Consider the following 17,614-nt stretch of genomic DNA (forward strand, 5'->3'; position numbering starts at 1 on the left):
AATGGCAGTCTGTAAAGAAGAGTGTACTAATGTAAATTTATATACTAAAGTTTGAATTATATTATTGTAATAGCTATAGCCAGTCGTGAACTAAAGGCATGAATGGGCTGATCTAAGACATGAAACTCCAGGGCTGAAAATGACTCCCACTCCTGTCCTGGTCTGGGGTTTTAATGCTTTAGAAAGCGTAACCATTAGCTTGGGTCACATGCGGTACCTCAGCCAATAGTGTAATTGAAGAGACTGGCGTTCAGAGTTTTTGAGTTAGTTTACATCCAGAAATGTTTATGTTGCATAGTTTAATTCGTAATATAGATTAGAGTGTTCGTTACTCACACTGCACATAGTTTTGAAATCAATACATGTTTGTAATTAAAAAGTTTTAAGGCAGCTTTTTATGTGCAATCTTTAGTTTGTTTTTATTAGCTTTCAAATCCTGTCAGTTTTATAGCTAACAAACAATTTGGATTTGAAGACATAAAATGTTGTTTCCAATAATTTATTATACAGTAAATAAAACAACTTGTGAATAGTCAAATAACATTATTTACTTAAGAAAAACAACAATACAGGCTAACATAAGTTAAGGAATTGGAGCAACTGGCAACTGATGCGTACTTTTAATATAAATTCAGTTTTGTAGTGAAATACAAACAATATGTGCTACAGTTAGACTATAGTGCATTTTCCAGTATTCATCTAGTATTTTCTACTTGAGCTTCTGGCTTTGTACAATCTTTTATTGTTTACAAAATAACTCAGTCATATTTTCGATTAGAATGAGATGTTTGTTTCAATAAATTACACCCGTTTTTTGTGAAAAGCACAAAGCTTTATTGATGTTACTGGCATTCACACTACACACAAGAAATGCAATCGAAGACATGACATTTCCAAGCATACTGTCCCTACTGCAAGAATATGACACATGCCATGATTTCTGCCATGAAATGTTGACTTCATTCTCAAAATATTTCAACTTTAATCTCATACTGCTACAACATTATTCTTAAACCACTTTACAAGTGTGCACCTAAAATAATTAAGCTTACTTCTTTCTGTCTTACGTTACTGAAAATATGCAGCATCACTCCTCTAGTGTGATCCAGACAGCTCAGTCTGCTCTTTAAAATGTCTAAAGGATGCTTGACTACACTGAGCATCTAGATATAGTTTTCTCGAAAACCAACTTATATTTAAATATGCCTGCCGCAGCCGTAAATCAGGACAGGGTTAAACTGAATTACGAGTGGCTGGTAAATCAAAAGCAGGCTTTTGAACTGATAAAATTCAATTATACACGATTAAAAATAGTTATACATATAATAGTTTTTTCTGAAGTGATGCCATAGAAGAACCATTTTGGGTTCCCCAAAGAACCTTTCAGAGAACATTTCTTAAAACTAGATCGAAAAGTTTGTAGACAAACTTTAAGTTGGCTTGAAAATGCCTAGCCAGAAACTTTTAAAAAGTAGCAGTCTGTCGGTTTTCAAGGTTTGAAGTAGTTTGACATTTAGAATAGTAGTAAATATAAAGTTTGAATGTTTTAACTAGCATGGATTAGCTGCGGTCGTTAAGGACTAAAACAAACTAATTTTTGGGGAAGTCGTGGCCTAATGGTTAGAGGGTTGGACTCCCAATCGAAGGGTTGTGAGTTCTAGTCTCGGGCCGGACGGAATTGTGGGTGGGGGGAGTGCACGAACAGCTCTCTCTCCACCTTCAATACCACGACTTAGGTGTCCTTGAGCAAGGCATCGAACCCCCAACTGCTCCCCGGGCGCAGCAGCATAAATGGCTGCCCACTGCTCCGGGTGTGTGCTCACAGTGTGTGTGTGTGTGTGTGTGTTCACTGCTCTGTGTGTGTGCATTCTGGATGGGTTAAATGCAGAGCACAAATTCTGAGTATGGGTCACCATACTTGGCTGAATGTCACTTCACTTTTCACTTTCAACTTTCACTTAATGTAACCAGAAATATAATTTCGTAACATTCATAATCAGAATGAGCTTTATTGTCAGGTATATTTACACATGCGAGAATTTTGTTTTAGTGACAGAAGCTCCGCGCAACATAATGACAGCGACAGAACAAAAAACACATTTTAAATGAAAAAAAATATATATAATAATAATAATAATAATAAGTAGGTAAGGAATGACACATAATAAAATAATAAAAATACAAATAAGTAGGTAAGGAATGACAATATACAAATTGACAATTGTGTGTGGAGGTATATTACAATAGGCAGTTTTGTATGTACAGGTATATTATGTGCAAAAATTGAAGTGTACACTTAGTATGTGTGTTAGATAAGTGTATGTGTATATAAATATAAATGTTTTATGATTCAATATCATAAAACACATTCTCACTTGTGAAATGTAATCCCTTGCTGTCTGGTTTTAGATTTCTTTTGTCTGAACATCCATACGCAGCACAAATGTCCGGCATTGTCCGAAATACAGGGAGAGATCGCAGCGCTACCTAGCTACCTACCTACGCATGCTTTGAACCCAAAGGCGACATCTAGTGTATATATTTATGGAATATTATGAGCATGTTTATAGCATAATTAGCAAGTTACTAGCATGTTTCTAACATGATTAGCATGCTACTAGCATGCTGTTAGGATTATGATTAACATGTTACTAGCCTGTGCCTTTTTCAAGGCAATTTAACTATCATGTTTTCTTAATGTAAAGAACATTTTTAACAGATAAAGCCTAGGGTGGTTGCTGCATGACTAGCATTTTGATATCATGTTTCTAGCATGATTTGTATGATACTAGCATGTTTCCAGCATGATAAGCATGTTGCTAGCAAGTTACTAACACAATTAACATGTTGCTTGTATGTTGCTAGCACGATTAGCATGTTAGTAGCATGTTTATAGCATATTATGAGCATGTTTATGGCATAATTACCAAGTTACTCGCATGTTTCTAACAGGATTAGCATGTTACTAGCATGTTTATAGCATATTATGAGCGTGTTTATAGCATAATTAACAAGTAACGCTAGTAATGCTAGTAACTAGCATGTTTCTAACATGATTAGCATGCTACTAGCATGTTGTTAGCATTATGATTAACATGTTATTAGCCTGTTCCTTTTTCAAGCCAACTTAATTATCGTTTTCTTAATGTAAAGATCATTCTAAAATCTAAAGAACCCTTTTCCATTATAAAGATCCTTTTGTGGAATGGAAAGGTTTTTAGTTATTTACACTAAATATCAAAATAACCCAACTGCAGTTTGCACAATAATTTTTTCTAATGAAAGAGTGCATCTCTTAACTTTGTGATTTTAAAATAGTTGAAGGAAATAAACTATTTATGGTTATTTGTTGAATATTTTGAGCGAGTGCAACAGTCACGTCTGTATAGTGCCGAGTACACAAACGAAAAAAACCAACATGGGAAAAATATGTTGGTTAGAGGTTCTGAATTTCAGTGCCGATTTCTTTTCAATTAAACGTCCAGCCCTACATCCTGCCAATATTGAACCTTGAACCTATTTTTAAGAGTGTTATATTTGACAAAAAAAAAACCTAACAAATCAGAACTGGATGCAGTGTGAACAAATACAGTGTCACACCCAAAGAGGTTCTTACCAAGCCATGTGTTCATCTTCTCTGAACTGCAGTGCTGCAGCAGAGGCTCGATCAGCTGATCCACGTCCCCTTTAGGTGCTTCTTTAGTGAACTTCTGCTCAGACAGAAAGAGAAACAGAACGGCAGCTCATTCAAAAAAAAATTATATGCAACTTGAGGCCAAACATAATAAATCCAACTGTACCTTATAAAAAAAAACACACATACAAAAACAAGAGTACTGCCATACCTCCACTGTGATGTGCAGGGGATCCACAATCTGCCAAATCATAAGGGACAGGATGTCGATAACCAGCAGGACTCCCACGGTGGCATAGAGCTTCCATGGCTCCAGGTGCTGCTGGGATATAAAAAGACCAGTGAATCAACTTTCCATCCAGGACATTGAAAGACACAGCTTGCGCCATGATTCATAACATCATATAGAGCGTAAGTGCAGAGAGCTTGAAGGGGAAACAATGGCCCATTATCAGGATGCCAATTCAATCCGCCACACGGTGACTGCGCTTTATGGTTTAAATAAGGAAATTGTCTTAAATGGATTTCGGCTAAGATCATAACACTGCAACAAACAGTGGATGGCGTTTGTGAGCAATTAAACATAAAAAGCATTTATTTAAAGAGCAACATAAAAAGCACTTATGTTCTCTGTGACTCGTATTGTTTATCGTCACTTTTGAGAGCTCATAAACCTCAAACACCCCTTCACAACAGCGAGGATGAAAGAACTCACGCCTAGTCAGACAACTGACTCAAGGAATTTTCTGGGTTCAAAACAAGTTAAGTACCAGAGAACTTTGACTCATGCGTCTATTTGAAAAAATAACTGGAATGTACTTTAAATGGACATTTAGGGAGTTTACAAGCAAAAATGTGTTTTTGTTCAAGTGCTTATATTAAAGGGATACTCCACCCCCTTTAATCACTTACTCCCATGTCGTTCCAAACCTGTAAAAGCTTTGTTCGTCTTCAGAACACAATTTAAGATATTTTGGATGAAAACCGTTGAGGCTTGTGACTGTCCCATAGACTGCCAAGTAAATAACACTGTCAAGGTCCAGTAGAGTATGAAAGACATCGTCAGAACACTCCATCTGCCATCAGTGGTTCAACCTTAACATTATTAAGTAACAACAATACTTTTTGTACACAAATAAAACAAAAATAATGACTTTATTCAACAATTCCTTTGTCAACAGTCTCCTCTGTGTCTCTCCATATCACCGTATCTTCTATGTCAGCCACGTCACAAGGATGCAGGTTTCTTACATGTATTTATGCTTTGATTTGAAAGAAAACCGTGCATCCTTGTGACGCGGCTGATACAGAAGATACGGTGATGGGACAATGGGACATTTACAAGCCTCACGGTTTTCATCCAAACTATCTTAAATTGTGTTCCAAAGATGAACGACATGGGGATAAGTGATTAATGACAAAATTTTCATTTTGGGGTGGAGTATCCCTTTAAGGTCTAAAGGGGCTTCAATGATCCTTTAAATGGTGGAACTACTATTCTGGGTGGATTAGCTTCTGGTTTTGCATTGCAGTAATTTGTGGATGTGTTTTTCTTTAGGTAAACAGACATTCTCTGGTGTTTATATTATATGAATGTTACAGGCGTTACTTCTTGGACATTTTTAGCAATATAGTAATACCAGAAATTGAAATATTCAGTATAATTTTGCCAGACATAGTCTGTTAACACCTATACTATACTCAAAGGTTTAAGATTTGAGTGCTGAATTGCTGTCAAAAACTTTTCTTATTATCAAAATGGTTGAAAATGTTTGTGCGGCTTAATATTTTTTATGGAAGCCATCATACTTTTTCCCCCAACACTCTCAGAAAAAAGGTACAAAATCTGTCACTTTGGCAGTACCTTATACACTTTTGTACCTATCAGGTACTAATAAATACACTTTAGGTACTAATATGTACATTTAAAGTACCAATATGGAACCCTTTAAGTACTAAGGTGCACCATTTGAAAAGGTACCGTCTAGGGCTGCACATTATTGGGAAAAAATGATATTGCGATATTTTATTTTTCTGCGATATACTGTATATTGCGATATGAAATCGAATCTAATTTTTTTTACAAACAAAAATGGGGTGAGCACACTTACATTCTCATTTTAAATGATTTAAACATCGACACCATCATGTCAATTGATTAATATGCGCGAGTGAGAGAAAGCAAGAAAGCGCTCGTGTTGTTTGAATCGTTCTCTCTCTCTCCCTCTATGTCTCTCTCTCGCACGCGTGCTCTCTTCTATTTTTTTGCTAGAAAGCTAAAAATACCTCTATTTGTTTGAAATAAAAAATATTTTGTATCAATATAGTAGCAATGCCATTTTTATAAATGTAATGCATTACATATTATGCTAAATGAAAGTATTAATTTATAAAAAAAAAATAAAAATAAAAAAAAGTTCCCCCAATCTTCCAACTTAAGTATTTTTTTACAAACTGAGGGACAAGTCCAAATTATTTTCTGTTCCATTTTTTTGGCATTTCACAAGAAATTATCTGAGGTATTTAACTTGTTTTGAATGTGTTGAGGGGACATTTTCATGACAATTCACTCCATAAAATCCCCATCACGAGTTCCTCTGTACTTAAAATAGAATGTTTGTCCCAAATATTTATTTCTGTCTTATGCTCTAGAATAAATTCTGAAACTATTCTTTATTCCAAAATTTCCCTTTTGTATCCCAGACAATGACTTTGAAGAATCCACTTCAAACAAACTTACTGATGCTCAGTTTGTTTGTTTTTTAACTTTTCTTTTTAACATTAAAAGTTCTCAATAGTGTCAATCCAGTCAGAGAAGCACGTTTGAAATTGACTAAGCTGTCAATTTGATGCCCCACTGCACATCACAGATCATTTCTCAATCTCTGAATCCTTTCTTTGTGTAGAGGAAGATAGAAAGAGAGAGAAAGAGAGAGAGAGAGAGAGAGAGCACTCCACAGGGGCTCATGACAAGCTCCTCTCCACCATTAGACAGACGTTCATGAATGCTCAATAATAGGCATTATGTACTTATCCTGAAAATACCTTTCTCCTCTGTCTTTATCTCTATCTTTTCCTTATTTTAGTTATTGTGGCTGCTGTGCATCACATGTGTGACTGGTGATGTGAGGTCTGCACTTCAAAACATCACTTTCTTAATATTATTTTTAGTCTTTCCATAAAATATTGAAAAATACTAAAATAAGACACATTTAAATTAAGAAAAATAATTAACTTTTCTTTTCATTTTTTAAGCATTAATCCATCACAATTTAATGAAGTATATGTAAAGGATCATAAAAAAGTAAGACAAATAACCTTTGTTCAAGATACTCTACATTAGTTAACAAGAACTAACAAAGATAAATATTTGTATAGCTTATAAGTTTAGCACTGTGGGCTAAAATCAACAATAAACAATCCTATATGTATCTACTAACATTACCCATAATTAATGAATGCTACAAAAATATCGTGCTCATTGTTAACTGGTGTTAACTAATACATTAACAAATGGGACCTTATTGTAAAGTGTTACAAAAAAATCTAACATAACGAGTTGCAGTGTGTTTGTGGTGATGGAGTGACCGCTGGCTCATGGAGCAGTGCTGTATGATAAATGTGCTGTTTAAAGATGCTCAAGGACAACAGGGGACCCATCTCTATGAGATCAGAGAGAGACGGTTGCTAAGCCATAGAGGCAGTGGAAGTGAGATGGAGATCTAAAGATGATAACAGAGAGAGGAACGAGATATATACTTTAGAAAGAACAATAACTCCACTATGACATACTGATCATTCCAGAGGCGTACCGAAAGCCCTTGACACGACGGGTCAAGAGTAAATCCCTATGAGGCTTTAAAAGGACAGATCATTTGTCTTGAAATCCCTTAAATTAACCTCACAGTCTTATTTAAGTACCACTTAGATACCATTATATGTTTTTAGTAATATTTTGGTAGCACTTTATTTTACAGTCCTGTTCCTCATGTACATACTATGTACTTATTATAGTAATTACAATAACTATGTAATAACTAGGTACTAACCCTGAACCTACCCCTAAACCTAACCTTACCCCATGTAGTTACCTTGTATTACCAGAACTTTCTTAAATACACTGTAAGTACACTATGTTAGTACACGTACTGTAAAATAAAGTGCAACCAATATTTCTAATAATTATTTTACGTTCATTTAAGATTTTAGTTGTGTGAGCACTACTCACCTTTCTCTTGTCTTTCTTCTCATCCTTCTTTGTGAACACCGTGTGAACCCACCAGATCTTTGTGAACATGCTTCCGTAAGCCAAACTGAAGCCAAGTCCAAGCAGCCACAAGCGGAACTAGAAAAAACATTAAAAAAGCCAATATTTCAAGCGTTTAACTTTAAAAGACTTCGAAGTACAGAAATATAATATAAATGCACCAATAGTAAAAAGATTGGCAGTATTGATCAGCTTATAATTATTCTAATGTTACGGGAGATAAACAATAAATGCCCAATATAAAAATCCTAAAACTTTTAATGTATTGTGTTTTGTCACATTTTTTAATGTCAAAAGAGTGTTATTAAAGTGTTATTAAACACTTGTTATTAAATTAGTTTAAGTTATTTTCAAGATTAAGTTTAAGTAAGTGTTAAATGTCGCCAAAGGGGAATTAAAAGTAAAAGAATAAAAAATAGTTTTATAAAAGTTCAATAAAGCTAAAACTTTAATAAAAGTGCATTTATTCAAATTAAACTGCAAAAAACAGCTCATTCTATTCTCCAGGCTTTGCTTGGATGCGGTTACAGAAATAAAAGGGATGGTGCAAACTAAATTGAACCTGACGGCAAGCTTGTGACCTGTGAGTAAGTGTAAGAGAAGAGGGCATATATATATATAGATGTCTGAAAGCAAGGCAGCGAAGCAAGTCTGTTTAATACTTAAGGGTCCGAGAGAGGGTGAAAAATGGTCATGAAAAACTAAATAATTCATGTTTTTTTGATGCAAGAAACCTTGACTAACATCATCAGTGTGAAGGAAATGAAGGGAAAAAAAATCCCTGATATGTCTCCTTAAAACCTTCTGAAGAAGAGTGTTCAGGGAGGTTTTATAAACTCAATTACTAATGCTATAAATAACATCAATATAAATGACAAAACGGTGTTACCCAGAATGCCTGAGCGCATACCTGACAGACCACAGGAAACTGAGAGTTGCGTACATGCAGTCCATCAATTCCCAGAGGAAAAACTGCAGCCAGAGCCATCATACAGCCCACTGCCGTCATGTTATTCAGGTACGGCTGGGAGTTTTGAATGTACCTTTACATACAGACATACATACTACTGAATTAGTAAAAAGATGTGTGTTGAAAAAACAGGTTCATATATTGATGCTAATGTGATGCCTGCTAATATACTGTGATGTATATATATAGCTTAGCATTATTACCACATGCATATTACATATAATATGGTGTTCCATAGTACTTTTTGGTAATTTTTGTAATAATGAACTCTGGTTCAGCTCATTAAGTTAATCTCCCACAGTGGAATAGGACTTACACTCCTCTGTCTTTTTATCACACAAAGATTCATAGAAGTGCTCACACATTTACTCACATGCATGATGAGATTTGTAAGTGTTCATGGTATTAGCTTAAGCTGTCTGCTGAGAAAATCTTGTTGAAAGGTTAAGTGTCACAAAGATAAAAAAGACTGAAACACCAAACATTAGTCTGAATGTGTCAGTGGAGTTTGAATGCATTAAAATGCATTAGCCTGTTTGAAAATGGCGTGTTTCTACACATTCAGAGTGCTTAAATATGTGAATGAGACCCTTGGAAACACCAGCTAATTGTATGCATGTATCACTCTGTCCTCTGCATTGAACTCACACGTGAGTATGCAATATAAATGAACAGCCGCCTGCAGGCAAGAGCGTATACTTTCATCCACAACTTAACATACCTGACGTTGCTATTGTAGATGTTAAAGGTGAGGCAAACGATCCCCATTAAAATGCCCAAGCCAGCGAAAACAGACACCGAGACGAAGAGTTTTTGTGACAGATATCTGAACTTCTGAATCACCACCGTTTGGTCAGCAGGTGGATCAGAGCCTGGAGAGAGAAATTAGGATTTTTAGTATTAGATTATTTTATAAAGTAGTATTACATTGAAATAATTTGGCAATACTTTCATGAACAACATTGAAAACATCATTAGATATTAGCTATTTAGTCACTCTAAATAAGGGCTTTTGGAAGAAAGGAGGGGGAAGCGGACTGAAGCAAGTGTGTGTATATATATTTATTTATATATATATATATATATATATATACACACACACTCTTATTGCATGTATGTAAACTGCTAATATGTAAGGTAGCGTTCTTGTTCTTAACAAAACTATTAAAAAAACTTTTTTATAATTTTTTTTCCATCAAATTTTTTTTTTTTATGTTACCTGAAATAAAATAATTCTAAGTTGAAGTACTAAAATTACTACAGCTAAAACTGACATAAAAATAATAAATGAAAATAAACTAAAGCTAAACAGAGTATTAATAATTATCAGTGTACAGGCTCTTTAAACATATAAGAAAAAAAGACATTAAATATTATAATATTATAAATCAGTTATTTAATAATACATTTTTGGAAAATCCAAAATCCAGGTAACTTATCATACAAATATGACATTTGTTTAAGTTTACAACTGTTATAGCACCACCTATGGTCCAATTTACTTATAATAATCTGTGCATGTGCTCAAATCAACAGCACTCTACTTTAAATATTAACCCACCGTTTTTAACAAAAAAATAAATAATAAAATAATTAGCAGTTTACATTTAATGAAGGATTTGACTGACAGCAGTGGTCCTTGAGGCAAAGTTGCTCAGTATGAGGTGATCTATCAAATTATATGTGTTATTAACCTTGTGTAATTGGTGTTAAACATTCATTGGCCAATGGTGGCAAAGTTCTGAGGTGTGTGAATGTCCTCATAGGCTCTTGTGGCACTTTGGACAAAAACATGGCATACCAATTTTCAAGTCAATCAGACAAATAGGCCTGTCGTGATAGTCGATAAATCAATTAATCGCACAATAAAAAAAAATGAGCTTGATAATTACTTCGGCCGCGATAATTTCTTTTTTCAATTTTTATTTAAGAAATGTAAAATGTCATGATGTGGGGTTAGTCTGGAGCGCAGCCTGTGGACAGCCCACAGCAGAAAACACCCTCTCCGATGGCACAGATGTTCGGGGAATAAAGAGAAAACATCTCACTAGAGTGACCAGCTTTGGGATGCACCTTATATTTGCTTGTGGATGTTTCCGTTGCAAGTGATACAGTATTGTACTTGCACTACTGCTTTATTTTAACACCGCATAGCATATTTTGCAAGTAACTTCGTTGCCCTTTCTGTTGAAATGGGCCTACTTTTCGCTCGCTTCATTTTTAATTAAATCTGAGGCATTCGTTTTGCACTTGAAGTACACAAACAATACCATTGTAAAAACACAATAGTTCAGTAAAAACAAGGGCTGTCAATGGTAATGCATTAACGCATGCGATTAATTCAAAACCCTTAACGAGTTAAATTTAACGCAATTAAAATTACTGAAACTCAATTTCGATAATGTTTTGATTTGTCTTGTGTATGTTTCTGTGTTTAGTCAGTGTGCACAAATTTATCGATTATAACTTCATTTGGTTCTTTGGTGTCCTTTTTGAGTCTCCCAGGTGTCCTTTTCTTGAAAAGATATCTAAATTTATCTTGAATTAAGGTTATAGAAAATACAGTTTTGTGATCTGCAATCTTTTGGTTTACTTCGCTGGATATAGTAAATAATGACAAAATTAAGGCATTAAGCAAGATAAATGGGATATGCTTAATTTCATGATAAGTGTGCAATCAATCATGATTAATTGCACCCTTTTTGTGTGATTACTCGCGATTAATCGCACACTTATCACTTATTAAATTTTTTTATCTACTGACAGCCCTAGTAAAAACAAAAACAATAGTACATAAACAATGCTTAAAAATAGTTAGGTTATTTACTTTGTTTTGTTTACTTATTTATGCAATAATCATGTATATTTAAATAATGAAACAACTGAGCAAAAGAAAGAAAAGGAGAACAGCTCCAAACCTCTGTTTTTAGAGCCACAAATGAGTCACTTTACCTCCCTCTCTGCCTCTTGTTCTCTCTCTCTTAATAAACTGGCTGCATTTCAGAGTCTGCAGAGAGAGCGATAGCTATCGAATTTCACCTCACTGCCACTTGACTAAAGCTTCTCCCCCTCTGGTCTCTGTGAAGTGATAACATCGCAGACTGTTTCACTGCCTCCAGATGGGTAATCGGCTGGCCAATTGGCAACAAAAAAGGACATCAGGGTGCACTGTGGTCAGCTTCCTTCAATGGGTGGGCAACACATAAGACGTGCACTGGAGACACGTTCTTTTGCGAGTGACAAATTGGCTGGGGACCACACGGCTTGTTACATCTATCTCTCAAGCTGTTTGTTTTTATAGAGCCCAGCTCCAGGACTCATATTGCCCATGCGGTCCCACAGGAACCCCTCACTAGAGCATCTGATAAGCACAGCAACTGTCAGTCTTAATTAGAAGTTCACGTAAGGCCATCTCCCTCGTGGATCTCGCTGATATTGAATAAAGGAGAGCAGGAGATCCAACCGAATGTGCCCGCTCGCGGCACAAGACAGCCAACAGATCCTGGGATGCTGAGAAACAGTGTGGAGCTGCGCTGATGCTGGAACAATCTCAACAAACAGGCCCAGGATGTGATATGGCACGACACAAGTTTTAAGTGGTTTGTGGAAATAGAAAGTGGTTGCTATGGTGTCTCAGGTCAGAATGTTAACGCTGCAGTGTTGCTATGGTGTTAAAATTAACTCGCGATCCATGTGGAGCTGCAGTCCTTGAGGAACTGAGTGAACGCATTTACTCTGATAACACAATTCATATACATTAGCAGTCTGTTGGGTGTCGATTATACATGAAATGGGGTTGGAAACCCATTTACTTCCATAAAGTGAAATATTTCATTGTGAAACTTGATTTGGATCTAATTTGTAATTGATTAGATTATAAAACGTAGCTGGGGATGGTGATGTCAGCCAAAAAATGAAGTCATTTCAGACACCGTGCACTATTATAATGATGGAAACTTGTTTACATGCACAGATAAGAGCAGTAATGTGCATTAAAGGGATAGTCATTAATTACTCACCCTCATGTTGTTCCAAACCCATATGACCTTGATTCATCAGAACACAATTTAAGATATTTTTTATGAAATCCAAGAGCTTTCTGACCTTGCACAGACATCAACACAACTACGACATTCAAGGCCCAGAAAGGATATCGTTAAATTGTCCATGTGACATCAGGGGTTCAGCTTTAATTTTATGAAGCTTTTTGTCCACAAAGAAAACAAAAAATAGTGACTTTATTCAACTATTTATTTTCTTCCATATCAGCCTTTGGCGCATGTTAATGAGAGTTGTATTCTTGAAATTTATGGGTGAAACACTGATGTCAAATGGACTATCTTAATTATTTCTTTACTCCCTTTCTGGTCCTTGAACGTGGTTATTACATTGCCGTCTATGGAGGGTCAGGAAGCTCTCGGATTTCATCAAAAAATTCAGAATTTGTGTATCAAAGATGAACCGAGGTCTTAAGGGTTTGGAACGACATGAGATTGCATAATTAATGACAAAATGATCTTTTTTTGGTTGAACTAACCCTTTAAAGGAATAGTTCTCCCAAAAATGAAAATACTGTAAAACATTGATTTCAAGGTCTCTAATGCAATTCAGATCCACATTGAATGTGGTTGTAAATGTGTGTGCATCCATCGAGCTCATGCTGTTTAATACCCCTCCCTGTCCTTGATGGTGGAATCGGGATTGTATGTTTCCATGACGACCAAGACCCATCGATGAGCGAACAGGGCGCAGATGCAGTGGTTGTCAGGGGCGACCGGCGAGAGCGAGAGAGAACGAGCGAGGCCAGTGAAGTGGATGGGTAACAGCGAGAAACACTTGAACATAAAGATTCAAACAAAAACGTTCCCACTCAGCTGGGAGATGAAGGAACGTAACCTTCACTTTGCAGTGGGTATGAACACGAGGGAGAATATCCGAACAAGCGATGATCGGTCAACATGTGCCGTCCAATCTGGAGCAAAGTCATCCTCTCCTTCAGGAGGCCTTTATTTCAGCACTGATTATTTTTAGCTCTTCACGCTGCCGTCTCTCTGGAATACGCCGTCCGGGAGCATCAGTGACCACTGCAGCAAGGTGAAAATGTGGGTGGTGATGGGCAGCACTTATGTCTAACATCTTCTATTTCTGATGATCTTGCATTCCTGTTCACCTCGTCACGATTAAACAGTGACCTTTCGCCTCACCGTCAGACTTGCTGCGACCCGCAGTCTGGCACAGTCAAGGGTTGCTGTTAATGCGATAACCTCCAAAGAGATCTACCATCGACGACTAACGCAAAAGTTAAAGGTGCCAGACTCTGCAAGCCAAAACAATTTAAAACAGGTCCCCCGGAAAGGCTTGTGAAAAACACAATTAGCGCATTTTGCAAATGACGTCGTACTACAGTTGCCATGGTGCTTGCTGCTTTGCTGAGTTTTTAATAAGCTAATAAGCAAGTTCAAAACTGTGCAAACCCACCAAGAGCACATATAGGGAAATGTCTCGGGATAGAAATGGTCACATAATGAGCTTGGTGATGTGGCCTCGTATCGCCAAAATTATAAACCAACAAACCCAGGCTGCTATCACAAAGCTCAAGGATGTTTTTCAAAACCGCAAGCTCTGTTCGTAGCCTGTGAGGATTTAAATAACAGGCAATGACAATCAGCTAAGGCTCGTCGTGATGCCTGTGCTTATTGGACGATTCGTGCTCGTCCAGTCAAGGTTAGCACGTGCTGGGAGGCAGCTGGGGAACAGCCTGGGCCGTTTCTGATTCGTGTTGTTTTTTTTATCTGTCACTTGGCATCTTCTCAGTGCACCATCATCAACTGGTCATCAAATACAATCTAAAAGATTAAATTAAACTATCACTCATTGTATATTGCATGCAATTTTTTATCAGTGCGCTTGCTCAATTTATGATTGGAATTAACTCCTGGCAGTTTTCTAATGGCATACATTTGTCTTTTTTTGTTGAGCCGTGCAGAGCTCCCGCAGTGCGGCTGCCCTCATGGACAGAATGCTGAACAGAATTTGACTGACTGATTGATTAATGCCCCGTAACAGCCTGTCTTCCGCAGTTCTCTTAGTTTTGGGGGCGGGGCCTAAAGCGTGCAGCTGTGACACTGGGAGAGATGCAGATGAGCAGCGAGAGTGATAATGTGAGTGATTGTGTGAGAGGAGGTTTAAAAGTGCTTGAGACAGTGATAAACAAGAGTATATATGGGAGATGAGACAGACGAATGTGTCCTCACCTATCCACCTGTCATTCCCATACCAAGAGAGATTGCCTTTGGTCATATCGAAGTATCCAATCTTCTTGTAGCTTCCTCCTGCAGAGAGAAAGGGAGAGAGTGCATTTCAGAAATAGTTTAGAGTCATCATCAAATGGCATTTGCAAAGCATTTTTCCTCTATAATGTGACATGTTTTTGAGAGAGGGTATTTAAGGAGGGAAAACATTTTATTGACTTCATTTTATCCACTGGGAATTCAGCTTTATGCAAATTAGCAGAGATGTGAAGTGGAGACTAGAAGTGGGAGTGCAGGGTGACCCTGTTAACATGCACTTAAGAAAATGCTTTATTTCAGAATTCTGAAACATCATGAAAACATGAACATTTTCTGTATGTTGCCTAGTTCACCCTAAAATGAACATTTACTCATAATGTACGTACCCTTATGTCATTCAAAACCTGTAAGTCTTTAATAATATTAATATTCACAACACAAATAAAGAGAGGTTTAATATTGTCTCATAATTGATAGTCCATCCAACTAAAACATTAAAACTGCAAACAAAATCCATATGAATTAAGGCTAGGTCTACATTAATCTGGATGCATTTGAAAATGGCGTTTTCATTTTAAAACGCTCTCCGTCCAAACTACTGTTTACAAGCGTTTTGCAAACTTTGTCTCATCCACACTGAAACATCAGAAAAGGTTAAATTCGCTTTCTGCACATACACAAAGCTTTAAAAAAGCTCACTGCAGACATGATACACTTTTATGCAGTTCTTCTGACAGGATTATTTTATTTACAAAAGAACCCACCATTCACTGACGCCCGGACTCACGATTGTATGTCTCATCTAAAACGCAACTGCCCTCATGTTTTGCCACAAATAACAATTGCGAGTAAATTTGTTAAAATATATATATTTCAGTATGTTTACATTGCTTGAAAAAGCGGTGTGTTTCCCAAATAAATTTTTTGTTTCTTTACGTTCTCTCGGGAAAGCACTGAAATACAGTTTTCTCTGCAAAGGATGTAATTTTGAAAAATTTTTGAGGTTCTCTTTACCATATTTGATGTGCTCTGTGTTTACATGTTTATGTAAATAAAATCCGAAACTCGAAAATCTGTTCAACATATAAAATGATCGTGTCTACTGTCCATATCTAAAACTTGGATTAAACCCCATAATTGATATGAATTACTGTTATGACCTCTTTATAAACTTTTAGAAGCCTGACAATTTTGGTTGTGTAGACTTTCAATAAATGCAATAAGAGAATATTAATTATAACTTAATTTGTGTTTCGAAGATGAATAAAAGTATTATGGGTTTGGGTTTCACTGTTCTCTACATTCTAAGTCATATCTAGGGATCAGTGTCTGAGTCAGATGTCTAAAACTTTTCTGACAACTGGAGTTTGAGTCTGATTTCTGACCGACTGTCACGTGGAGGTTAGGGATGAACAACACACAGGGTTTATTGATGCCAAAAAGGGGAAAACAAAACCCACAAGGGGGAAAACCACGACTAGGGCAAAGACAGATAATATAACAAGACTAGGAACACACAATAAACAAAAGACTCTTCACACAGGAACTCTAACTACAGGTAAACAATCACAAGACTCACGACGTATCGTCAAAGTGCAACAAAGTAACAATGAACCGCACAGGACAGTGAGCACAAGGGGATAGAAATAAGAAGACTAATCATAACATAACAGGTGAAACAGGTAAAGCAATAATGACAAAACTAGGGTAACAAGGGGGCGGGGCAAGGAAACGAGACAACACAAGCACATGGCCCAACGACCAGGCCATGTGCTTGCACACAAAACACGGGTCTGTCATGATCCTGCCTCAAGACTAGAGAAAACCCAAGGACACGAGGGCAGAATCATGACACCGACTCCTTTAAGTCATGAATCATTTGTTTGTGAATCAGACTACCATGGCATGGTCATGCTGAATGTTTGTTGCTGAATACACCTCAATAGAAATCTGTTAATTCATTGTCTTTATTCATTGCTTCTCTTTTATTACATTAATTGTAAAGTTGACATTTAACAAACATTATAAAAATCACTCATTTTTTGGTTTAAAAAAAAATTCTGACAAAGAATCAGTTCCTGATTCCCAATTCCTCCCACTTCAGAAGAGGCTGAGGGTCAAGATCTGTAGAGTGTGACTGACTATCACTGACTATTATTGCTGTAACTTTTTCTAAAATTCAAAGTAATGAGTATTAAATTGGAAAGGTTTTATAAAAGCTAGGTTGCAAGTAGCCTAAAGTATTGACTAAAGTATGTGGCTGTTATGTATAATATTAACTAGTCTGCACAGCTTAAGTGAACTTAAACAAAAAAAATTATCATTAAAGATAATATATTTTAAATCATTTACAAAAAAGACCAGGAGTACGTTTTACAAAACTAAACAGTCAATTTTGATTTCACGTTGACTTCCAGAGATGCAGGGAGGCTGAAAACAGGTAAAAGGAGAGT

The 17,614-nt window shown here is 36.4% G+C and overlaps 1 protein-coding gene across 3 annotated transcripts in view; it reads right to left on the reverse strand.

Annotated features, from left to right (window-relative positions):
* The window catches only part of gabbr1b (gamma-aminobutyric acid (GABA) B receptor, 1b), a 127,845-nt gene that overhangs the window by 15,045 nt on the left and 95,186 nt on the right, over positions 1–17,614 (reverse strand). For 2 of the 3 annotated variants that reach the window (XM_052584076.1, XM_052584078.1), the window contains 6 exons: positions 15,126–15,203; positions 9,593–9,743; positions 8,812–8,944; positions 7,863–7,979; positions 3,846–3,956; positions 3,617–3,710 (listed from right to left, as the gene is read on the reverse strand). In XM_052584076.1, coding sequence (XP_052440036.1) covers positions 3,617–3,710; positions 3,846–3,956; positions 7,863–7,979; positions 8,812–8,944; positions 9,593–9,743; positions 15,126–15,203 — 684 coding nt within the window. The remainder of the gene's footprint in view (positions 1–3,616; positions 3,711–3,845; positions 3,957–7,862; positions 7,980–8,811; positions 8,945–9,592; positions 9,744–15,125; positions 15,204–17,614) is intronic. The other variant, XM_052584077.1, reaches the window with a different exon arrangement.

This window comes from Carassius gibelio, chromosome B19, assembly GCF_023724105.1.
Source record: "Carassius gibelio isolate Cgi1373 ecotype wild population from Czech Republic chromosome B19, carGib1.2-hapl.c, whole genome shotgun sequence".
NCBI classification, from domain to species: domain Eukaryota; kingdom Metazoa; phylum Chordata; class Actinopteri; order Cypriniformes; family Cyprinidae; genus Carassius; species Carassius gibelio.